The sequence below is a fragment of the Penicillium angulare genome (assembly GCF_028827245.1).
Source record: "Penicillium angulare strain IBT 27051 chromosome Unknown utg000004l_segment0_segment0, whole genome shotgun sequence".
Lineage (NCBI taxonomy): Eukaryota > Fungi > Ascomycota > Eurotiomycetes > Eurotiales > Aspergillaceae > Penicillium > Penicillium angulare.
Genome location: NW_026623163.1, coordinates 794,576 through 817,811, shown reverse-complemented (window position 1 = coordinate 817,811; position 23,236 = coordinate 794,576). Strand labels below are relative to the sequence as shown.

The window sequence follows — 23,236 nt, the reverse complement described above, 5'->3', positions numbered from 1 at the left end:
TTTTTTTTCTTTTCCCCACTACATCCTCTCCCTGTCACAGGAACTGGAGATGACTCCTCCGGTAGCCTCTTTCTCTTCCCTCCTTCCTGCTATTTCCCTCCTCCTTGTGCACATTAGTCCTGTGTCTGGTACAGAAGCACATATCCAAATCCACAGAAGTGGGATCATCCATCCTCCTGTGGACAAATCGCTCCTTGCTATTCAAGTTGGAAGCATCGTCGCTTCATACGTGATCTTTGTTGCTATCCTCTTAGGTCTTGTGTTGTTTGTTGGACGACGACTGCGTCGAACTGTCCAGTCATCCAACTTCTCACTGCAGATGGAGATGCTAAATCCTGTGAAACCACCTGTTTCTATGGACCCAAGCCCCATTACTCCCATCACGCAGAATCTTCCTAGCCCAAGCAAGTCGAGTATCTTTACCTCTTGGGGTAGTATTCCTAGAGGAAGCCGCCCTTCCCACGCATCTATGAACGGCAGTATGGTTACCGTTGATGAATCAGTGATTGCCTCTGACCGGCAAAGGGCCGACGACGAGATGGAGAGGCTATATGCAGCTGTCATGGAACATGATGCTCAGAAGGCTGCAGGTGTCAATGTTTCTTCCGTGAGACACTCGGATTCACAGACTGGATCCCCAGATAGCCAGTACACCAATCCATTTACCGACCGTGCAGCTTCACAAGTTTCTGTGGCAGCAGCGCCTCCCGTTCCACCAAAATCCCCAAGACATACAAACCGTCTGTCCAAGCTGTTTAGCTCAAAATTGGCAACACCTTCCAACCCAGATGCTGGAAGACTCAAGTCACCTAGGCTGCCTATGCCTATTCGCAAGCTTGGCATCTCGTCTCCTTTGGCATCGCCCGATGTACATGCAAGCTCATCGTATGCAAATGATCAACAGCCTCTCTCACCAAGGCTCTATATCCCAGGCCCCCCTCCTAGTGCCCCAAATGCCCCAGGCTCTTCTTTTGCTCCCCGGCAGGGTATTCCACTTGGTCAAGTCATGTCTCCAAGGATTCGTACACGAGTTCCTCCAGCTCCCCTTACTCTGACTACTACTACTCCCACTACCGCATCGCCCTCTCAGCCCAAGTCATCATCATTGCCGTTCCGTGATGCCTATCCTCAACAGAGTGCGCCGGCAACAAAGACGACCTTCCTGGAGCGACCTGTTAAGCGCAATGGGCCGGTCACGGGCATGCCTACTCCTTATACCCCGTATATGCCCTTTACTCCTGTGACCCCATTCACACCCGGAAGAACAGTGACAAGACGCCAAAGAAAGCGCGAAGAGAAGGGTAATGGTCTTCGAGTCTTGCATGAGGATGACTTAGTCAAAGACGAGGGCGATATGTGGGGTTAAATTTTGGACTTTCTATTTGGTTAATTGGCGTAAATGGATGGAGGATTATTCTATCATTTATATACACTGGCTGTATTTTCCATTTTGTTCTATCAAAGTCACCGAGTCAAACTCACTTTTGATCTATTTCTATTTTCAAATTATTTACTTTTTCAAATGCTCAGTCCCCTTAATGATTGCATCCGCATAATCCGATCTACTTCCCGCTCTCTCGAGAGCTAAAAGTGCCTGAATAGTACATCCCCGCGGCGAAGAGATGCTTTCACGAAGCACAGCTGGATGTATCCCCGCCTCCAACGCAGCTAATAGCCCACGAAGACCATATAGCGTCATCTCCATAGCATCAGGCCTCTTAATTCCCTCAGCAACACATCCATCCAGAATACCCTCAATCGGCACCGTCATAGCTGCCAACGCCGCACCAACCAATACAGATCCAACTGGCATCTGACTCTCAGGCAAATACTTCACCCACCCAACCTGGTTGAACATCCATTCCAGGATCTCCTTAAACACACCCGATAAAGGCTCATCAGGCTCCCGAATAATAGTCATCGACTGCCGGAACTGCGCACCCATATTTGGAATAACCTGAACAATAGCCGCAGCACCGGCTAACCCCGATGTACCTTGGATAATCCGATTGAGGTTTTTGGGCGACTGTCCAGCGAGTAAACTGATGACGAGCTTTCCTTTCAATGCTTCTCTAACGCCCTGAATGCTTAATACATCCTCCGCCATGAATGGCTTAAAGCCCAAAACAACGACATCGGCTTCCTTCATTGTCTCGACGATTTGGCCGGAGACAACCTTTACGTGGGGCTTGTGTTCCTCCCGAAGCGCGGCTTGGAGACGGTCTGCCGAGCCAACTGATTTAGTGCATGCGATGAAACGGGAGATTGGGCATGACTCTGAGCTTGCGGCGCCGCCGGAGAATGCTGCGTCGAGAATGCCATGGAGAATGGCACCGCCCATATTTCCTAGTTGCTATTAGTTGGCGTGGAGTTTGGGGCAGAGAAAAAGAGATAATTACCGCATCCGACGAACGCGACGGATTTCTTTTGGGTTGACATTACGCACAGATGCAGTGCTTTGAAGTTATGAATGAAGCTTTAAAAAATTCCAAGAAGCGGAGGAATTGAGCTGTTCTTGTAGCGTCGGGGTGGGCCCCCGATGATTCGGCAGATCTTGCCGCGGGGTAGGTGTCGCCGTGGGCTGCATAGGATGATGGCGTAGCTTTTAAGTCTTCTTACTCAAATTGAGCCTTATCTTCTTGGGATGCTGGCAAACACCCCAAGTCTACTATTATTTCAGAAGAATATTTATTGTAATAAAAGGCACTAGGTATTGATATATTAAATATTCTGTTAATACCAAGCAGTCAATTTGTTGATGTCGGTTGCGTGGACCGATGCCGGAGTGGGGTAACTTAATCAAATCCAGAGGTTGAAGGGCTATAAATTCCATTGCGCCTATTGCTCGAAAGACTCGAAGTACGTTGCCGATGTGCAAGTGGATCTTGAAACCAAGCCAAGTCGCTGTTCCCATTGTGGTCGGTCTATTTCTCATTCAACACAGATTCTTGAGCTAGAAGCATTGAATTGAGCTTATGATTTGCAGAGAAAATGCGTTTTGAGCCTTTTAGTATTTTAGTTGCAGGACAAAATTGACACTTGACCTTACCATTGAACAGTTGAAATAAATTCGCTTGCTTTAATCGTTTAGTAAACCAAAGCAGGAGGCTCAAAATTTCTACTCCACAGATATAACATATGGTGATTTCTAATTACTATTTGATTCAACTATAAAACATCGCTGAGCGGATAATTTGGCATAATTCAAAGACCCTGAATTACTATCCAACCGCCATCTACACGGCGATGGACTTTGCAGCTAAATCTTTCCAAGCTCAATGTAAGCGATATGCCGATATTTTGGAAAGCGAGAAACTCAAGGGTTACCAGATCTATTGTTTGGAAGCTTTGGAAGCTTTAACCTATGTTGTACTAGTGATTTTGCTATTGTGTTTTGAATTAATGTTAGAATTTTGTTCTGTTTGTGATTGAACTGTCAATCCTTGTGAGCACAACATCCCATAAGAACCACCCAGCCTCCTACGTCGTTGAAGTGAGATTAATGTCTATATAGCAGTTATGTCTCCTGAGAATTCACCGAGCATGGAATATGAACGACAGAGCTAAACTGAACAAAAGATGCTTTGAAATAGGGTATGGGTATATAGCTGGCTGTATTTAGCAAACCACAGCTCCCAGGCGCCTGACAATGAGAGGTCGTTAAATAATCAAAAAATGAACTCTTTCGTTGTGAAACCGTAGGTATTATTGTATATGGTATTCTCGAGGAGTAAATTTCAACGGACTTTATGTGTCTTCGTAATACTGCTCGGGTGTAAATGATTATCGCGTTGGAGGCAAAGAGCCCATAGTCACAGCCCAAAGCCAATCAAGTTGTTCAGATTCAGATCCCATCTGTACACTATCTTCACCATGCGAGCTCATAGAGCCCATGCCCACGGCAGAACTAAATGAAGTTCTGGATCTTTTAGATCCAGGCGAGTTTGAATGGTCTGAATGAGCAGCATCCTGTGATTGAGAAACCACACGCTTGCCTCCTCTGTAGTGCCGTGAAGACCTCTCCCAGAGGCCCTGCATATGGAGCAAAAAGCTTTGTGCTCTCTTCGCGCTTTCCCAGGATGACCCGAACTCTTCTAAGGCTCGGAAGCAGACATTGAGATTCTCCAAGGTGCTTTGGTCGTTAGACGAGTTTCGATAAAGGGCTTTTGTGAATATAAGCATCAGGGCTGCGGAACAGGTGATTGCAACCGCTTGAACGCTTATCCTCTGGAAAGTGTAGTATTTGTCGTAGATATAGAGAAGTCTCGAAATCGCAGTGGCAGACTCTACACACATTTTTCTTGCGTGTACATAGCCTGCTCCCTGTTGAGGCTGTGGTTGAATTCCATTTTTGGACATCCATGGGCGATGGGCGTGGATGATGGCTTGGTGGTAGTAAAGACTATATGAGATTAGTTTAGTGTGACACTGCTTTTAGGTTGAGGCCTTTCGTACTGGAGCATCAAGATGTGAGGTAGTGGAGGTGAATTGCACTCTGCCACGTTTACCTTAAGGCATTCTGGCAGATTCTCTTTCCAATCAAGAAGTCTCTGTGTGGTTTCCGCATTCAACTGTTGAAGAGCTTCTCTGGAAATCTTCGATGAGCCGTAGCTAGATTTCAAGTCAGCCATAGAAACTACATTGATTTTATTGTGCCTTACAGAACATGACCGAGGGGTGTCATGATTTCCGATAACCTGACTCTGCTCAAACTCAACAGCGACGCTGAGTGGGAAAGTGACAGACCTGCGGGGAATGCAGTAGGATGAGGCAACCCGTAAGGACTCCATCGCTGAGGCTCCACTCCTCGTGAAACATGCCCGGGCTTTGGAACGGTAACATCTTCTAGATTCATCCTGATTGGACGACCGAGAAGGAAACCCCAATGGCTATAGCACGATAGAAAAAAAAGCACGTTAGTTTTGACCAGACAAGTTAAAGCATTTCACTTACTGGTCTAGCGTATAGGCACCCCAAAAGACCATGCTTCGTAAATCTGCCTCCGCCTCACTGATAGACCCGTTTGCGACATACGTCGACATATCCAAATGCAAGCCGAGATCAAATGCAAGGCGCATCGCCATACCTAGAGGTTATTTATTAGCATCACTGGCATATCATGGTGGGTCGGTAGTAATCTAACCGCTATAAAGCCATCCCCTTGCATCTCTTCTGCATCCAATGTCATGTCCGCTAAGAACAACCATAGCCTGCACTGTTGCAACTGTAGGGGAATCGAGTTCAATTTCGAGAAGAATCTTCGCCCGATCTGCGAAAAAGTCGGACAGTGATTTTGGATATGTGATAAATGTAGGATGGTATCGTGCCTCGAAGGCAGCACCGAGACAGCACCTGAATAGTTAGCACTATGTGAAGAAGTCTTAGTTTTCATGTAATGAAACATACATAGCATTTGTTAATGCGTCGGAGTAGTAGGGTGTGTCTTCCATATGATTATTCCACTGCTGCTTTGCCATCTCATACATATTGCGGTCGACCACGTCGATAGAAGGACTATGCCAGGTGAAAAATAAGTTCGTCAGATGCTCTTCCATACCGGGAGGAACTTCCAGATCAAGTCCCAGGCGATGCAGATAATCCCAACCGTCTTTTCGAACAGTACGATGGACTGTCATGTTATCGGGTGTAGGCATTTGTAACAGATTGAAGTGAGATGTGGGTCCGTAGTATCTGAATCGACCATCTGAGCCAATCTGAAGACTCCCCATCCGATCGGATAGTCTGTGGACAATATCTTCTAAGTCGTCGCTGTCCTGAGGATTTGTTTGAAGGATGCTGCTGCCTTCTGTGCCTTTAAGTGAGGCGGGTTGGACCGGATTTGACTGTGGTATTTGGCGATTATCATGGGTCGTGCTCGAGTCGCAAGGTATACTTGTATTTGATAGGGCTTGAAGATCAGATTCGCCCGTCGAGGTCAGACTCGCCTGGGAATCATCAACTGGATTGTCCGCAGTGCGCAGAAACGGTTCGTTAGAAGTCCCAGGAAACGACGAAGATGGATCAGAATGGAGTTGATAGGAGTCTTGATGTTCCAAGACCATGAATGGCTCTGAGAGTAAGTCTATTGTTGAATCAAGATGGTCCATATCTAGGTTTTCAACAACGGTCGCTTCGTTTGAATCGAAGACTTTATGGTGCTGTGCTCGGAGTTCATGAGAGACGGGCCTATCTCTCGTCTCCATCTCCTTCAATGTCATTTTTATGTGACGAAGCCCCAAGGTATCTAAAGCATGTATTAAGGCTGCCTCATTGGCATCGAACATGGATGGCGGCGTCAGTTCATGATAATTGATAAACTGGTGGAGCTCATCTATACGCTTCACCAACAAATCAACCACGAACTTTAGTGATATCCTATCATACTGTTAGCCGGAGTATCTAGACCAAGATCTTGAATATAGCGCTTTCTCGTCTTACTTTCGCTTGTCAGTTCCTGTCGAATAATTACACGGTCGCATTTTGTGTTGACAATTATAACAAGATGGACGAACTCCATCGCACTGTGATTGTCAGTATCATTTGTATCCTGGTGGGGGTGTTCCCTTGCAGTTGTGGAAACCGGTTTCTAACCTTCACTTTGCTCTCCCGACATGTGTCGCAGGCAGTAGTCACATATTTACGCTTGCTGGGGAATTTCTCTAAACTCATCCTGTCAGGTTTGTATTGGGTGTTTCCGGTATCCGGCGACAATACCGGAGTCAGTGAAATCAAGAGGCAAAGCTGGTCACGTTCATCATCGCGGGGGTAGGCGTGCGGCGGCGGCGGTGGATCTTTTTACCCCACGGGGATAAGCTTTTAACCCAATCAGCAGTCAGATCCAGCTTTACACTCGTCCGTACTCGCCACGAGCAAAATTAGTAGCGAAACTTTGCATAGGCGATCGTGTATTGAATTCACTGCGCTAAATAACACTACATAGATAGAAAGGCTAGTGAAGACACTACTGAAAAGACAAGTAGCGAAGTATCGTTCCTGAATACTTGAGATTATCCTAGTAAGTTTACTTGAAAAAGGAAAATGGGTGAAATTCGTGAAGGACGCAAGATATTAAACCAAACAATTTGTAAATTCAGTGACACGAAAAGTGAGAGGCAACAGCCGCAGAAAGTCGGTCACGAGCACTGGGTCCTTTGGAAAAGAGACTTCCAGTCGCATTCATTGAGCCCTGAACACGGGCACCACCATTGAACATAACGTCTGCAGCGGACGCCAAGGCAGTCTCTTGGTCGACTAGGTTATCGTACGTGTAGAAAAGACGAAATTCAGCTGCTTCGTGAATGAATTGACGCGGAATGCGGTCGTTGGTATGCCTAAACGCGTTGAAGAGGTTGACCGAAGCAGATGATATTGTGAGAGGCGCACCTGAGTCGTCACCACAGGAACGAATTCATCGCAAGCTTCGACCTGCTCTTAATAAGGCAATTGAGCCGTTCTTGATAAGGCTTTCCACAGCCTCGATTGTAGCATCCAAGCCAGCTAGTGGTGCAGCAGCCACCCTTGATACCTTCAATACCTTGCATCAGCCCTTCGATAGGTCGACCGCCAAATGCAATCGTGCGTAAGCCCTGAGCCTTCATGAGTTTAGCAAAGATGGAACAAGTGGATACACAAACTTCACCGGTGAGCTATATTACTGTCGTTCAATGAACAGACGCAAAATAGTCAACGATATTGTACAAGAATGATATCTCCGGTAGTCCAGCCTTGAGTCTTTGGATTGAGTGGAATTTCGCCACATCCACATACTATCTAGACGGTACACCTTCTGAAGGTTTCTATATGACCACATGTGTAACTTGGAGTACTGGGTTCTTTGTTGTTGGACGCGATCCCCTCAGCCCACATATTTCATACCGCGTTGGATCTGGTCTGCCAGCCTCAATAGGGCATGAAAAGCAAGGCTAGAATTCTATATTTACTCTTTTTATCGCAGTTACTCACTTAAATCACGGAGCGAAGAGAACAGATTGTTATTATCACGCTGATTTCCATTCCCAAGTGCCCATTTTGCCCGTTACATTAAAACCCGAAAACCCCGGTCAAGACTGGTATCCAGCTGTAAGAAGTCTGCCATGCGACCCAAGTGGTCTATACCCCAGAAACCTTCCTTGCTGCCTTCGGCATTGGCACATTCAAACCATGGCAGCCCAAAGGCTCCGGAATCGAAAGCTCGCTGGGTGTTGTTGAGCGGCAACTCTTTTGCGTCTGGACTAGCTAACTAGATATCGATGTTAGAGACCTCAATTATTCAGTAGAGAGATTTCCGTACCTTATCCTTGATGTGATTTCTAATTTCTGGAGTTGTCTCGTTCTCAATGACGGCCAAGAATCGCTCCGGAGTAGTTATCTTTGTGTCTCCTTCGGCCCAGAAGACATGATAGAACCTTGCGGAGATTTCCAAAAGTTTCTCTGGTACTTCTTCGTCAATCAAGCATAGTGCGGTCTGGATATCGATAGTGGAGGTTGGGAATCCTTCAGGCACGGCCTCAGTCACCGGAACGCCAAATCGGTGGCTCCAGTACAGCCGCTCCCGCTGAATCCACTGCAGCTTGTCTTCATGTTCATGATATTATTAGAAATATTTCTAATGATGAATACGGTTTGGAGCCATAAAGGGTCAACATATTACTCACTTTTTACTGCTAGTGGTGGAGTATTCTGGCATTTTTGGAACAGATCGCGGAGCAATACTGGAACGTAGTCGATTTGGCACTTGGAAAAAACGGGAGAGTTCTGCCAACTATGTCAATTATGCTGTCACTTCACTAAGATAGATGTTGTTTCTTACCTTCAAGACGTACAGCCCAATATAACTAAAGGGGCTTCCGATGTCGTAGTAAAATGTAATGCGAGGGGATGCCATGGTGAATTGCAATTTTGAATGCTATAAACTCGACATTAGAGGGACCATAGACTTCATTTTATAACAATTTACATTTATTGATTATCCATCAATGCTACTCTGACTCACCAACAGCCATTCTCAACATCTGTAGGGGAAAGATAGTTCAAGGGATCTTCCTGGTGGGCAACGGTAAATTTGTTGAGCTTCGGGATTTGTGGAAGGAATTATCCCCGACGACTCAACAACCATCCGCCTTCGGAACCATGGAACTTTCTAGGTTTCTGCAGGATCTTCCAATAAACCCCTGATCTACTATGCCAATCGATTTCGTGTAACTGATATGTAACTGATATCTAGATTGACTAGGTTATGATTTCTTTTGCCCTTTCGTAAAGAATTCGTGCGATGTCTGAAAAGGAGATTGACTTTATTCTTGTATACATTGCGCAACTATTAATTTCGACCAATTACAACTCCAATATTAAAGTCTTCTACTAGAACCATCTAAAATATTTGTATTTATCACCCCGAATCCTCAGCCACTTCGAATTTACTCAAGGCTCTCAATCTCTTCCCGGTCAGGAAGAATACCCATGGTACTGGTAAAAGTGCGATAGCGATAAAGCCAAGTAGGCTCGACGCCCATCCAATATCGAGCTTTGTAAACACTAATGAGGCAGTTAGCTTGAAGTATCTATGGATGGCGTCGTAAATTTGCTTACTTTGAACGGTGAACAGCGGGAATGCAGCCGCAAGTCCATATCTCGCCAGGCTATTTGCGCTCATGGCGCTAGCTACGGTCAACCCATGGTAGGTATCAACGATATATTGTGTCGTGCTCACGAAGACACACAGATTTCCCCACGCAAAAAGCATGATTGCGACAGTCGGGCTCGCCCAGTTAATGCTTGCCTTGGCGGTCCAACCAAACCAGAATAGACCGATCGGAAGCCCAATACTCCCAATCAAAGCAGGATAAAGGCGAAATTCAGCGGGGACCTGTCGTCCCTGAAGCTTCGCTGCTTTTCGACGGTAAAGAAACACGTCACATAGTAGTACCGTGACAACCCCAAGTAAGCATCCGACCACTATGGCCAGAAACACAAGTCCCGAATCTTCTAGACCAAACCCGTAGACTCCTCCGAAAACCAAGGGGACGGCAGCAAAGAAGCAGAAAAGTGTAGCGAATTCACATGCCACATATAAACACACAAAAGCCACGATAGGCTCAGTAAGGAGCATTTGAATCGGACGAAGAAGAGCGACCGTTGCAAAGAGTCGAGCCTTGGATGACAATGGTTGCGATGGAGGGAGTGGTAAGCCAAGTTCCTTAGCACGCCGGTGCTTTAGTACTGGGTGAAATGTCTCCCGAGCCGTAAGGATGGTGATCATTGTAAATATAGCGAAGAATAACAAAGTCCACTGCGTCCATTCCCAGCCCTTGCGAGCTACAACAAAGCTGCCGATAACCGGTCTATTTCATAGTCAGCGACCCATTCCCATTTTTCTTCAGACTGTAGGAGAGACTTGCCCTAAACCAGGACCCAAGAATGGTGTCAAAATGAATATCGTCGACGGAATCGCGCGTTTAATTGGCTTGAAGGTTTCGTTTATCGTACCAGCAGCGATGGCTAGCGACGGCGCGAAGCAAAACCCAGAGAGAAATCGCAAGACACATATTCCTGCGAAAGTTTTGCTAAATCCCACACCGAGCGTAAAAAGACTACCAAGTAGTGTTGTGCCGATGTAAACTGGGTATCGCCCAATCGTCTCGGAGAGAGGACCTCCCACGATAGGACCCAGTCCTAAAGCGAAAACATAAAGAGACAATGGTACAATGGCAACTGTGCCACTAACTTGAAATTCTTCCATGAACTGTGTATGTGCTGGCGTTAATATCGATACACCAACTGACCTGCAGATATTGTCAGCAATGTGCCAAAGGGAAAGTTCCCACGAAATCTTTTGTCAGAGTTGCACTAACGTCGTGAAGGCCGCCGATGCGATCATTAGGATCTGTTGAACTTTCCATTTTGTCGGCCAGTTATACGGGTTGCTAGGATCTTCGTCCCAGTTCCATGTGGAACTGTCCCCAGAGGATTGGGTTTTCTCTGGTGAAGCTCTCTCGATATCTGGTTCAGATTCTGAACGTGGCGATGTATCGCTCAGTTTCTCTTCGGCTTCTGATAGCCCAACAACTCCTTGAAGTTTAGGCATCTTGCGAAATGTATCACCCTTCACAAAATATCTGAGTAAATAGGCTGAAAGGGACTGAAGTTATCGTCCAATAATCGATAACGCAAGTCTATAATTCCGTGTTCCAAACTTGAAGCCAGCACTAGCACTACTATTAGTACTACTAACTTTGGAAGGGTGCTGGCATGTACTATTACATACCTGGATCGCGGCAGACGGCTCGGTCCTCCATAGGCGCGAGACGGCATCTATCCTTTAAGCACCTGATCAAATACGTGCCGTCTCATCTGAAGCTGATAAATCAAAAATAAATCGAGCGCCGTTAATACATGTCAAAATTCGACCAAGTCCTGCAAACAGGAGTGTTGTTTTGGCTGCGAATATCGGATTATTCAACAACGCGCGGGCGACGATACTGATTGGTCAGATCCCGCAAACAAACCGAGGAAAGCAATATTCGATTATTCAACAGTTTGTTGGGTCATAATGGGTCTGAAGTTTACGTTCTTCGAGAGTGGAAACTGTTGAGGAAGAATAATTCAAAGGGATGACATCAAGCAAAGAAACTATGGAGCCACATAGGCTTTGGGCGCGGCTCCTAGCCTCCACCTGGGACGCGTGATAATTTCTATAAGACATTCGATACCCCTTCATTATCATCATATATCATTCAAATCCTAGCTGTTGCAAGGCTCTACTTGAGCATGTCGAGTTTGCCCTGCTGCACGATGGCTATATCGCAGCCGTCGAAAAGAGGGACTAATGTGTTGCTTGTGTCCACTTCGGGCCTCATTCCGGATTGAAGTATGTCAGAGAATGGTACGGGGACATGAAGGTGAAAGAGGGATGGGAATTAGAATATATTGACCCATCATCATGTACTTAGATTCTTAACAGAGAGTATCGCTCAATTCAGGACGGATTCTACTCTTGTTTTTTTTATTCGCAGAGCTTCCAAGTTTACTTGTCTGTCATCCAAACTCCTTGTCAATTGAATGTACAGCTTCCTATTGGTTGTCCGGACTCTATCTCCACTTTCATCCTTGACGGCATTTTTGCCGTGGTGGGTCTTTGCCACCAACAAGCATCTGCTCTTCGAGTGTGACTTACTTCCTACTGTTCCCCGAGTAAGATCATTTTAATTTATTGCCTGTACTGGAAAATCATATCCAATGACTTCCAAATCAGCAGCAATGTCACTGCGTGAGTCCTTCGGGGACAGGAAGATTCCGGATATCTCCCGCAAAATCACAGCATGCGTTTCTTGTCGGAAACTTAAGGTACATAACCTCCAAGCCCATAGGTAGTAAGACAGGCAAAGAGCAAAAATGGGGCTAATTCTATAGATCAAATGTCATATGACCAATAACAAGCCGCCTTGCAATCGTTGCAGATCACGCGGGACTGACTGTACGCTCAACAAAAGTTTGCAGACACTACTAGAAGGTGATGCTTCGTATGTAATCATTGATGGAAGATGGATTCTAATTCGAGATACTAACACATGGTTACAGATGGAAAGAAACGATGGAAAGGAGAATGAATACGCTGGAACGATTATTTCATACACAAACACCGAATACCCCCGGTTTTCAAGCGTCCTCTCATCCATCACAGTCTTTTCCCATTGCAGAAGAACCGGAAAATAGCCGACTTGAAACAGCCACGATCCAATCTTCAAATCCTGTGGATCTCAACTTATCATGCAGCTTAGGCGGCTTTCCTGCTTCCTCCATGACTATCTTCACTTCCAAGAGTTCTATTCCCAATTCAGTGCCAGGGGCCGATTTAGTTTCTGTGCAGTTGATTCCAACCGAGACACTCGATGATCTCTTCAACTATTACAGGGAGAACATGGACGATCATATTCACCAGATTCTCACTGATACGGATACATTTGGTTCCATCCGTCGAAGATCGACTATCCTTGCCTCGGCCATTTGTACCGTTGCTGCATTTTCATCGGGCTCCAAATATTATGAGAACTTCTTGAAAGCCTTCAAATTAGAGGTATCTGGAAAATTATTTTCGGATTCTTACACATTCGATGATGTCCGGGCTCTCTGTTTAGGAACTTTGTGGCTCCGTGATGTCTCAAATTCACTGAATGGACTAGGTAAGGTTCTTGCCTGGTTGTATTCGGATTAGTATCCCAATTCTAACAATTTCAAAGCCGTTCGCATAGCTACCGACTTAGACCTTCACAGATGCTTAAGCAAAATGCCTCATGTGAAACGGGAATGCTACGATCGGACACGACTTTATCTCCTCGTTTACCTGTGTGATCATCAGTGCTCTCTCAGCCGGGGCAAGCCACCATTAACTCAAGATTTTCAAGAACTCAAATCCCCCGGAGACTTTTTAAAATCGGAACTTGCGACTAATTCCGATCTACAATTGATTAGCCAGGTCGAGCTTTGGTCGATAAGTTCCCGTGTGTTTGGTTTGTTCGGCGCAGATGTGGATAATTGCCCTTCCAACGAGAGGCTTGCTGAGATACCACAGTTCGCCAAAGCTTATGAGAAGTGGCATCATGAATGGTCGGATCTGTTAAAGATTGAGAACAACCCGAACAGTGTCTCAATCTCCTTGTTCGACCACTATTATCATTCTGCAAAGCTTTACTTATTTTCACATGCTTTCCGTGGCCGTTCATCTCGGAATTTGGAGCCACCAGGATACTCTTTTTTTAATATTGATCTACTGGAGCAGCATGCATTGGAAAATGCTCTATCTATAATATGTGCTGTTGGAAATGAAAGTCATACCTGTTTACAAAATCTACCCTACTATTTCGGAGCTGTGACCACATTTGCGTCCGTCTGCCTCGTGAAAGCCGTGGGCCAAGGAAGATCAATAATCTGTCAGAAAGATGGCCATAATGCGACGTACCATTTGCGGAATTTGGTAGATACTTTTCGGTCTCCCTCCTTTTCAAACATGGTCACGTATCCATTATGTGGGATGGCAGATACCCTTGATGCAGCCTTGGGTGGCTTATCTCAGCCCGATCAAACCGACCATTTAGACATGGGATGGAGTGGGGTTTTTGGGTTCGATTTCACATTCGAGGGACCTGATATTTTTACACATGATTCTACGCATGCCGGCTGCGACAGTATAGACCCAAACGCCCTTTCATTGAATTAAACTAGTGGTTCAATACAAGGTCAAAGATATCAAAGTTCCTCCATCTCTTGCCCTGGAGACCGTCTCCATCGCAGATGGGAGTCGACTTCAGTAATGGAATCTCCTGTTCAGATAATCCTCCATGAGAACGCAATCTGTGACCGCCCAGCTGAGAAAGATCATGTTCATCGCGTCTACTTCCAATGACAAAGTCCGTCTTAGCTATCACAACAATGTCTCCCTCCCGATCCAACGGCATCTGAAATAAGCCGCAAGCTTCCTTGCCACTGAGTGCAACTTCCACCCCAGGCAGATCTCGACAATCTGCGATCATGTCATCGACAGCAGACTTCTCTTTCAAGTGCACGCGTACAAATCCACCCAGAGCCCCATGGTGCTTAACGAATGGATCTGCAATTGGGCAAATAACCCTAGCACCGCTATTTGGCCACCTTGAAATCAAAAAGTCTTCGAGGAATAGGACATTCGGATTTCCGTCCTTGTCGGACTTGTCGTTCATTCCATGATCACCCGTTACAGCCACATTGGCTCCAAGCTTGACGAAATCGCGCAGACGACAATCAATGGCATGCATGAATTCATTTGCTTGAGCGGAATTTGGGGCATATTTATGCTGAATGTAATCGGATAACGTAAGATATAACACGTCAGCCCGTTTCTCCTGCAGAAGCTTCAGTCCTGCATCAAGGACAAAGAGAGATAATTCGCCGGAATATTGTGCGGGAACTGACTTCCCTAGCCATGATGAAACATCCTTGATACCGTGCTCTCTCTCCGTGCACTCATCCGCACATTGCGCAGAGAAGCATATTGACCGCTTTTTGGGACAAAGACCATGGTTGATTATCTTTCTCAATTTATCCTTGGCCGTGATGGCTGTTACTCTAACTCCAGCATCTGCTAGCTTAGCTAAGATGGTTGTTCCGCGGACCATGGAGTCATCGAGGATCATATGTTCCTTCCCCGTTTCTTCGTCGAGGTAGTAGTTACCAGCGACTCCGTGGGTAGCAGTGGGTGCACCTGTTATGATTGATAGATTGTTGGGATTGGTCAAGGATGGCATGGCACAGTTTGCTGTGGTGTGGAACCCGTGTTTTAGGAAAGATGTCAAGGTTGGTAGAACGCCATTTGCAATGCCTGCTTGGAGATACTCTGGGTCGAAGCCGTCGATGCAGACTACCACTGTTGGTTGAGTTGGGATCTTGTAAATCCTTCCGTGAAGATCAACGGTCGAAGCACTTGCTGTAGCGATGGACATTTTTGTTTTTTCGAAAACTTGAAGAATGAGCTATTCGATCCAGGTTTCAATGATTTATGGTGGTTGTGAATAATAAAAAAGAATTTGAATTGAGTTTTGAAGCTTCATCTCTTTATACCAAACCATACGGCTTATATGCCGTGTAACGGCATGAGTACCGGCTGTTGAACAATAGTTTGAGGCGGCATTCTTGCCGTCAGTCCTGTAGACATCTCCGAAGACTGCTATTAAACCCCGAATATGCACACTTCTTTTACCTCTTTGCAGGAGTTCAACTGCTTATTGCTTTGGGGAGCAGACGCTGGACAGCGTATAGGAGGTAACACTAGTCCAAAGACATAGCGGGGTCCGGGTCTTGGCAATTGAATCAGCATTAATATGTGAGACCTATAGACCCAACAGAATCCTGTGTGATACTACTTCGACACTTAGTCTAGACCTTTCATGCTGTGATCGGATTGGTGTTACTGCTGGTGAACAGTATCCATGGCTTGCATTAGCGTTACTGCGTCAGGCTCGAGCGAGTGGGTTCATGTGACGAGACTTGCATCCGCATATCCAATTAAATTGCATATTTGGACGCCAGACTAACATGTCGACGAGAGGGAACATTGATGGAGATTGAGAATATGAAAAAGAAAATATAGTAAATATAGAGGGCGGACATTGTAAGTATGCAATAATAATGACTCTGTAAGCTTCCTGGTTTCATGCGTTGATGATTGATGGATTTTCAAATGTTCAAGTCCCAAGGATGTTTCCAAGATTAGGATGACCATGATGTACGTGTATAGATATGCAGGAGTCTTCTAGAATGTTGACAGAATGCATCCAGCAACATTCCGGAAGCTTGAAGGTTGATCCGGATCTATGTAAGGGATGGCTGCCTTAGGCTGTCACGATCGGCAGATCGGCATCGCATGGCCGCTTTAGTGTGCATCGCTGGATGCGTCTTGCAAAGAAGAGCAACCCGTTTGTTTATCTGTCATGTAGAGATTACAATATTTTCACCCTCTCCAACTTGCACAGACCCTTTCAAGTCATTCGACAACTGACAATTTGTGCCTTGTGGGTGGAGATTCATTTCTATTGCACCATCGGCGCTGATCACCCCCCGCTCCCCGCCTCTAAACGACGCGGCTGTCGTCATCTTCGGGAAATTCGATTCGGCCTCAACGAACCGGAACTGTTAGAATCGGAGACATACCCACGCCTTGCGCCCGACTTATTCTTAGCGTGACTAGGCACACACCCCTGCGCCAAAAAGCAAAGAATAAATCTAGACTTGGCGGATTAGACCCGCCGTTGTATGTTTCACTTATCTTGGCGGCCTACGCGGGCAAAGTGGCGGCTTTGTTGACGGAGATAACAGGATAACAGTTTCAATCCCAAAAATTTATGACTCTTACACTTCACTACACTCTCTCCTCTCACCAAATATCTACACTCGCTGAAATTGAATCGAAACCGCCCATATGCCACTCACAGTTCTTACTCGATCAAACCTCCGCGAATTACTCCAATCCCTCTCCCGAGACGAAATTCAAGACCTTCAGCGAAACCTCGCTTCAGCGCTGCGGGAATACTCGACCGGGGCTCAAGATAAGGGTTGCTCAGCTACATATCAGCCGCAGCGAACGGCTATCACGCGTCAGAATGGTTGCACAACCTTGTTCATGCCCGCCACCAATGGAAAAACAATCGGAATTAAGATGATTTCTCTACAAGATGGCGGGGCAGCGGGGTGCCAGGTCGAAAAGCCTGGCTTCGACGGCAACGAAAGCGACTCTGGCTCTGGATCTCGGAGACGAGGTTCTGCCCGGAACTCGGTCGCTTCTCTTTCTTCGGACATGAGCGAGCTCTCAGTGGGTTCTTCCCAAGAAGATGGAGGCTCCATCAGCCCCATGGCCACGCCTGCAAGTGGGGGTAGTAGTACCGATAGCTCAACACTTCTCTCTGGTTGCGTGAACCAACAACCCGTTATCACAAATGCAAATGTCTCCAAGACTCTTGGCGCTTGGCCCGGGGCGGGGACTCGTGATTCGTCTCCGCGGGGCAGTGTAACCCTTCTCGATGGGGAAAGCCTGCCATTCGCCTTGATTAATGCGCATGAGCTTACGGCGTTCCGGACAGCGCTGGCTTCGCTCATGATTTTTAACAAGCGCAAGAAGGTCCGCACTCTGCTCGTATTCGGAGCTGGAAATCAGGCTTATTGGCATATTCGCTTGGCGTTGACGCTTCGTGGGGATGATATTCGGAGAGTTTACATTGTCAATCGGTCCTTTGACCGCGCTGCAAAGCTGCTTCAAGATATCTACTCACCTGAGAACGCTTCTTGGCGCGGAGATGCGAAATTCTCCGCAATGAGCAGTGACTTTGGAGAATACAACCGCATTCTGAAAGAGCATGTTCGAAAAGCGGACGCGATTTTCTGCTGCACCCCATCCGTGAATCCATTATTCCCGGCGGAGTTCCTTACCTCTCGTGAAGGACGTCAGAAAGGACGTCTCATCATGGCCGTTGGTTCTTACAAGTCCCATATGACTGAGATCCACCCCGACATTCTCCGCGATGAAGTAAATGTAACGCCTCCTCACAGACATTTCCACAAGCACACTCAACGGAGTGGAGTAGTTGTCGTGGATAGCCTAGACGCAGCTATCAAGGAGGCTGGTGAGATTGTTCAAGCTGGTATCAAGCCAAAGCAATTGGTTGAACTGGGTGAACTACTGATGGTGCGTCATGCCACGCTCAATGATGAAGGTGAAACCGAAGACAAGGGTCTGCGCGAGTGGGCGGAGAAGGGCAATGTCATTTACAAGAGCGTTGGGCTGGGTTTAATGGATCTTGTCACGGGAGGTGATTTGGTGAAGTTGGCTCGGGAGCGTAATCTGGGGACAACAGTTGAGGAATTTTAGGTTGATTTTATGTTGTGGCTTTTTGCATTTGAGTCCATGGGCAATTCGGATACCCCGCACCGTTTTCCAGTTGTTTTATCTCTTTAATTCTAATTAATGCATCTCAGCTGATTCAAAATACTGGACCTTCATATCTTCCTAAAATGATAAGCCTCTCAAGATACCGAGCATTGACCTAATTATTCCCTGGTATAGTACATTGAACTCGGAGCATCAAAACTCCCCTTCCGTAAGGGTACTTGGAAGCTCACCTGCTCACGACCTCAAGTCAGGCTAGAATAGCAGGTAGTTGACTGCATCATGATGTTTAAATGCATGTGAGCTTTACAGTAATATGTTACTCTTTTCTATCAATCCGAGTCCCCACTGGCAGCCCTGGAGGACTCGTGACCTTATGAAAATCTATACACCGGAGCATTAATTTCTACTTCTATACTACATGTTTGCTAGATTGATTATTAATTTGATTTCAAATGTTCCATAATCTATCTCCTAGTCGCACTTCTTCATGAGATTTACGATATAGCCATTTCAAAGTGACAGGTGGGACTTTCCTGTGTCTCTTTTGTTGTTGGGCAATGTAATCGTTTTCAGAGTAATGACACCGTTTTGAGAGCAGCGACATCGTTTAACAGCAATGACACCGTTTTAGCAGCGTGTTGGCAGCGTGTTGGCAGCAATGACATATGTTGAACGTATTGAGAGTAATGGTATCGTATTCAGGGCAATGACATAACCGTCGGAGTAATGACACAGTCCTTACGGCAATGGCATAGATACTTTATTTCCTCAAGTCCTTCCTAGTAGCCAGATGATCTGCATCAATCCTCACCATTGATATATCTATATTCTCAATCCTAACGTGAAATGTTCAATTACTAGTACCTCATTTATTCCACTATGCCCTACTAGACTTCTTCAGAAGCATCAAGTCAACAAAACCTGCTAAATGGGATGAGATGGCTTTGATCTGTAGCATAGTCTCGACTCTATCAACTCATTTGACGATTTTCTTTAGCACCCTTAGATCCTAGAACCAGAACCCTATTTTAACCAAATAGTCTACATTAAGATATGCCGAACCCTGGTCCAAATCTGGTGTATTTTAACCTACCACTCAAAAAGCTATACACAACCGAGGAAGAACAATGCCGACCTCTGGACGATCATGCGGGGTCTTCCCCGCGTTCTAGTTCCATAAGTCGGTGATTCTCGGTCTTATACAAGCTTTTAGACTATGTTAAGGTTCATCCTCTGCAAACTCTTTGAAATATCTCCAAATTCGAAAAATTCTGAGTAGCAACTATGGCTACCAGCCCAGCCACCATTATCACAAACATCACCCGCCGAAGAACTGGCACAATAGCCCATCTCACCATCTCTCGGCAAAATAAACTAAATGCCCTCAACACGGCCCTCCTTGAGAAATTGCCCAAAGCAATAGAAGATTCCGCGTTTCAAAATGCCGATCTTCTCGGCATAGTTCTTACAGGTGCAGGGAGTAAGGCTTTTGTTGGTGGTGCTGACATCGCTGAGATGGCAGCGTTGAGCTCCCCTTCTTCTGCCCGAACGTTCATTTCTAAGGTACATGAAGCTTGTGATAGTGTGAGACAATGTCCTGTGCCTGTTATTGCGCGGGTAAATGGCTATGCACTTGGGGCGGGGTTGGAATTAGCTGCGTCGTGTGACTTTAGAATTGCAGGATCGAATGCTGTTTTTGGGATGCCGGAGGTATGTATAGATGCTTCTCTTCTCCAGATCCTCATATGGCCATGGCTAATTGTCACGATGACAGGTTAAGATAGGGATTCCTAGTGTTGTTGAGGCGGCTTTGTTACCTGGTTTGATTGGGTGGGGTCATACGAGGCAGCTTCTTATGCTGGGAGAGAATATTGATGCCCACGAAGCATTACGATGGGGCCTTGTTGAGAAGGTCACGGAGCCTGATAACCTCGATGAAGGTGTGGAAGTCTGGCTGCGTCAGCTTGAAAAGAATGGACCATTAGCTGTGAGGAGGCAGAAGACTCTCATGCGAACTTGGGAGAACGTATCTATGGATGAGGCTATTCGCGCAGGCATCGGTGCATTCGGGGAGGCCTTTCTAGCAGCGAAGGGAGAGAAGACGGAGCCAACAAGAATGATGGAAGCTTTCTTTCAAGCCAAGAAAAAGGGTAGTAGTACATGAGCATGATGTTTGTTCATATTCAACTATTCTTTAATCCTAACACATTAACATGGTTCAAGTTTCTGAAAACCCAATCTAAACAATTATGCCAATAACCTGTACAGGTTAATTGTACAACCCATCAGACTCCGTCTATCCAGAAATACATATCTGTAAAGTACAAGCTGTCTCACGACATTATAGAAACGAAAAAGTCCACCACCACCAAGGTTATCATTATGTATGTACCCCTTACAGCTTGAAGCGCAGCAAGTTGGAAATCATCTCACGACCAGTGATGCGAGTTGTAGCCCACAGGGTGGGGAAGTCCAGAGTGCTGGAGAAGGTATCGGCGTATCCGAAGAAGAGCATGGGAGGGATCCAGCCGCGAGCGTACTCGAGCGCGAAGCAGGAAGAGTCCATCTTGTACTGCTTGACCTGGCCGCGCTGCAGGTGGTGGACGCTACCGGCGGGGTAGACCTCCGGCTCGAAGGAGCCAGGGACGTAGGCCAATTGGGTACCGGAGAGGATGTTGAAGTAGTCATCGGCAGTGTGTCGACCGGTGTGGCCCTCGGTTCCGATGGCAGTTCCGAAGATGATCAGGTACTCGGTGATACCTAGTGAAGAGATAAAGTTAGCCAATTGCGACAATGGAAGAAATAATTGCTTCGGCACGGTCGCATTAGACCAATGAAACCGCGCCCGTATAGAATTCACATACTGGCATGGATAATGTACATAGCGCCCATAGCACCACCAGCGTTGTTGAACACCCACTCCTCCTCAGTGCTCAGGTAGTTGGGTCCAACCTTCTCCTCCAGCTCGGAGACAATGTAATTGACGATGGAGCGGGTATCTTCGCCATGGGTCTTGATCGCGCGCTGAGAAAGTTCGTGCAGATGCTCAGCGTCGAAGATGTAGAACTGCTCCAGGCGCGCGTCGAGGAAGCTGTAGACGGCGGTGAAAAGGGCTAGGAAGATGGCGAGGAAGCTCAGGTTCCGGATGGAGAAGCAGCAGCAACCGCAGCCGGAGGCCTTCTTGTTGGAGGAGGACTTAGAGGGCATTGTGAGGGTGGTTGGATGGGAAGGGGAGTTGAGAGACGCGAAGAACCAGAAATTTAAATTCTCGAGAGAAAAAAAGCCAAAAACTGCCCCTGGCGACCCCGGAGTTCCACTGTGGGGCTCTCTCTGCAATGTCCTTGCGAACAACAAACAAATAATTAGGAGAGTGATTCAGTGCCTTGATTAGAGGAAGGGTGTTGGAGAGTAATCCTGTGTTTAATTTCAAGAAGCATTTTAGTCTTCTCTAATCCCTTTTATATCATTTGTAGTCTCAATTAATGCGATGTTGCCTGCAATAGATTGATGCGCCCGCGGACCCCGAATCGTCCACGCCATTTCGGATCGCCTCAATCCGAATCATATTGTAGCTCATTGGACGTTCATACAATAACATACGAAGACATGATCTTGGATCTGCACTTAGAAAATAGCTCGATTTATCAGCAATCTGGCTCTAAGATTACTGGTTGCCTGTTCATGATAAAACAAGTGTATGGCCTTGGCCTCGAATCTATTCTTTCCACTACATTTCCATAACACCAGCACTGCTTCCCCATCTTCTAACAATCATGAGAATTCTCCAAAGACAAATCAACAAAGACTTTTTTGGCCTAGCCACGCGTGTCATCTTCAACCGAGGATCGGTATCCCGGAGAAGGTTCTCCCAGTCCAAAAGTGTCCGCTCCTGTGCATTCGTGAGGGCGAAAATATAAAAGTCGAAGTCCCTATGACTCTGTTAATAACTTGAACTGCCAGTGGGCATGATAAGAAGAAAAGATAAACAAAGTAATTTCAAAACGTACCGAGATTCACGTTCTAGAAGATAATGTGTCTCGCCGAAATCTGGAATTATTCTGTCGTTTATGACAATCTTCGATCCATACTTCAATGCGGGGATCAAACCCTTCAGAATCTTTATGGCATACTTGTTTGACCAGTCATGTAGAGTGTGCCGCAGTAGGTAGACATCGGCATCCTTGACGGGCTGTTCTTTAAAGAAATCATGCACTTTGAATTGGACACGACCTTTAAACTCTTGGCAAATTTTCTTCTCTCCTTGAGCCACGGCTTCACTGAGCTTGACTATTTACTTGGTATGTATAGGAAAAGTGAGAAGGAAGTGACTTCAAGTTGTACTAGTACTTGCCACCTTGCATGGATAATGGTTTATATCGTCTTACCGGTTCACTGGGGCAAAAAAGCTATTTCTTAAATAGTTTCCTTGGACCTTTTTCTTTGTCAAAATCACCGGGGTATACCCAGAAGCAGGCTTGAAGATCATGATGAGGCAGAATTTGATGAAATTCGAAGACTATGCTCTTTCCATACTTCCAAGTTCATTCACCCCTCTTACGCATTTAAATGGACAAATTATACTTTCCTGACATATTCTTCTGCTTTTATTGACTGGTTTTCACGGGCGCCGCAAGATCATTTTATATGATAAAGTTGAAACAGTGCCATATCAGAATTTACTGATCTTGTACGCGAGGTTGATCCACTAAATTTAAGTAGTTAACTATGGATCTAGCTGACATAAATGACAGGGATTATGTATCAAATTCCCCGTCAAATTTGTGGCTTACATAGTTCTCTCATGTGATTCCGGGGTACGTCGCTCTA

The 23,236-nt window shown here is 46.1% G+C and overlaps 12 protein-coding genes across 12 annotated transcripts; 4 read left to right on the top strand and 8 right to left on the bottom strand.

Moving 5' to 3' along the window:
• Positions 1 to 49: 49 nt before the first annotated feature.
• N7478_004231 (uncharacterized protein) lies at positions 50 to 1,366 on the top strand (the record flags this gene model as incomplete). Its single annotated transcript, XM_056920445.1, has 1 exon — positions 50 to 1,366. One exon carries the CDS (start codon positions 50 to 52, stop codon positions 1,364 to 1,366), a length of 1,317 nt encoding a protein of 438 aa, XP_056778482.1.
• Positions 1,367 to 1,510: 144 nt separating this feature from the next.
• N7478_004230 (pyrroline-5-carboxylate reductase) lies at positions 1,511 to 2,341 on the bottom strand (the record flags this gene model as incomplete). Its single annotated transcript, XM_056920444.1, has 1 exon — positions 1,511 to 2,341. One exon carries the CDS (start codon positions 2,339 to 2,341, stop codon positions 1,511 to 1,513), a length of 831 nt encoding a protein of 276 aa, XP_056778481.1.
• Positions 2,342 to 3,783: 1,442 nt separating this feature from the next.
• N7478_004229 (fungal specific transcription factor domain-containing protein) lies at positions 3,784 to 6,479 on the bottom strand (the record flags this gene model as incomplete). The annotated part of the gene is made up of 7 exons (XM_056920443.1): positions 3,784 to 4,402; positions 4,456 to 4,611; positions 4,662 to 4,889; positions 4,954 to 5,086; positions 5,144 to 5,352; positions 5,407 to 6,375; positions 6,439 to 6,479. The coding sequence occupies 7 exons, from the start codon at positions 6,477 to 6,479 to the stop codon at positions 3,784 to 3,786; spliced, it is 2,355 nt and encodes a 784-aa protein (XP_056778480.1).
• A 611-nt stretch (positions 6,480 to 7,090) lies between these two features.
• Positions 7,091 to 7,598, bottom strand: N7478_004228 (Interphotoreceptor retinol-binding; the record flags this gene model as incomplete). The annotated part of the gene is made up of 2 exons (XM_056920442.1): positions 7,091 to 7,331; positions 7,396 to 7,598. The coding sequence occupies 2 exons, from the start codon at positions 7,596 to 7,598 to the stop codon at positions 7,091 to 7,093; spliced, it is 444 nt and encodes a 147-aa protein (XP_056778479.1).
• A 437-nt stretch (positions 7,599 to 8,035) lies between these two features.
• On the bottom strand, positions 8,036 to 8,884 carry N7478_004227 (uncharacterized protein; the record flags this gene model as incomplete). Its single annotated transcript, XM_056920441.1, has 4 exons — positions 8,036 to 8,239; positions 8,291 to 8,574; positions 8,655 to 8,754; positions 8,810 to 8,884. The coding sequence occupies 4 exons, from the start codon at positions 8,882 to 8,884 to the stop codon at positions 8,036 to 8,038; spliced, it is 663 nt and encodes a 220-aa protein (XP_056778478.1).
• A 504-nt stretch (positions 8,885 to 9,388) lies between these two features.
• On the bottom strand, positions 9,389 to 11,083 carry N7478_004226 (MFS transporter; the record flags this gene model as incomplete). Its single annotated transcript, XM_056920440.1, has 3 exons — positions 9,389 to 10,340; positions 10,443 to 10,781; positions 10,851 to 11,083. The coding sequence occupies 3 exons, from the start codon at positions 11,081 to 11,083 to the stop codon at positions 9,389 to 9,391; spliced, it is 1,524 nt and encodes a 507-aa protein (XP_056778477.1).
• Positions 11,084 to 12,796: 1,713 nt separating this feature from the next.
• Positions 12,797 to 13,277, top strand: N7478_004225 (uncharacterized protein; the record flags this gene model as incomplete). Its single annotated transcript, XM_056920439.1, has 2 exons — positions 12,797 to 13,178; positions 13,270 to 13,277. The coding sequence occupies 2 exons, from the start codon at positions 12,797 to 12,799 to the stop codon at positions 13,275 to 13,277; spliced, it is 390 nt and encodes a 129-aa protein (XP_056778476.1).
• A 936-nt stretch (positions 13,278 to 14,213) lies between these two features.
• N7478_004224 (uncharacterized protein) lies at positions 14,214 to 15,470 on the bottom strand (the record flags this gene model as incomplete). Its single annotated transcript, XM_056920438.1, has 1 exon — positions 14,214 to 15,470. The coding sequence occupies one exon, from the start codon at positions 15,468 to 15,470 to the stop codon at positions 14,214 to 14,216; it is 1,257 nt and encodes a 418-aa protein (XP_056778475.1).
• Positions 15,471 to 16,945: 1,475 nt separating this feature from the next.
• N7478_004223 (putative proline utilization protein PrnX-like) lies at positions 16,946 to 18,388 on the top strand (the record flags this gene model as incomplete). Its single annotated transcript, XM_056920437.1, has 1 exon — positions 16,946 to 18,388. One exon carries the CDS (start codon positions 16,946 to 16,948, stop codon positions 18,386 to 18,388), a length of 1,443 nt encoding a protein of 480 aa, XP_056778474.1.
• A 1,305-nt stretch (positions 18,389 to 19,693) lies between these two features.
• N7478_004222 (uncharacterized protein) lies at positions 19,694 to 20,573 on the top strand (the record flags this gene model as incomplete). Its single annotated transcript, XM_056920436.1, has 2 exons — positions 19,694 to 20,119; positions 20,184 to 20,573. 2 exons carry the CDS (start codon positions 19,694 to 19,696, stop codon positions 20,571 to 20,573), a joined length of 816 nt encoding a protein of 271 aa, XP_056778473.1.
• A 231-nt stretch (positions 20,574 to 20,804) lies between these two features.
• On the bottom strand, positions 20,805 to 21,616 carry erg2 (C-8 sterol isomerase ERG2; the record flags this gene model as incomplete). Its single annotated transcript, XM_056920435.1, has 2 exons — positions 20,805 to 21,169; positions 21,274 to 21,616. 2 exons carry the CDS (start codon positions 21,614 to 21,616, stop codon positions 20,805 to 20,807), a joined length of 708 nt encoding a protein of 235 aa, XP_056778472.1.
• Positions 21,617 to 22,136: 520 nt separating this feature from the next.
• On the bottom strand, positions 22,137 to 22,895 carry N7478_004220 (O-methyltransferase family 2; the record flags this gene model as incomplete). Its single annotated transcript, XM_056920434.1, has 3 exons — positions 22,137 to 22,338; positions 22,417 to 22,686; positions 22,795 to 22,895. 3 exons carry the CDS (start codon positions 22,893 to 22,895, stop codon positions 22,137 to 22,139), a joined length of 573 nt encoding a protein of 190 aa, XP_056778471.1.
• Between the last annotated feature and the right edge of the window lie 341 nt (positions 22,896 to 23,236).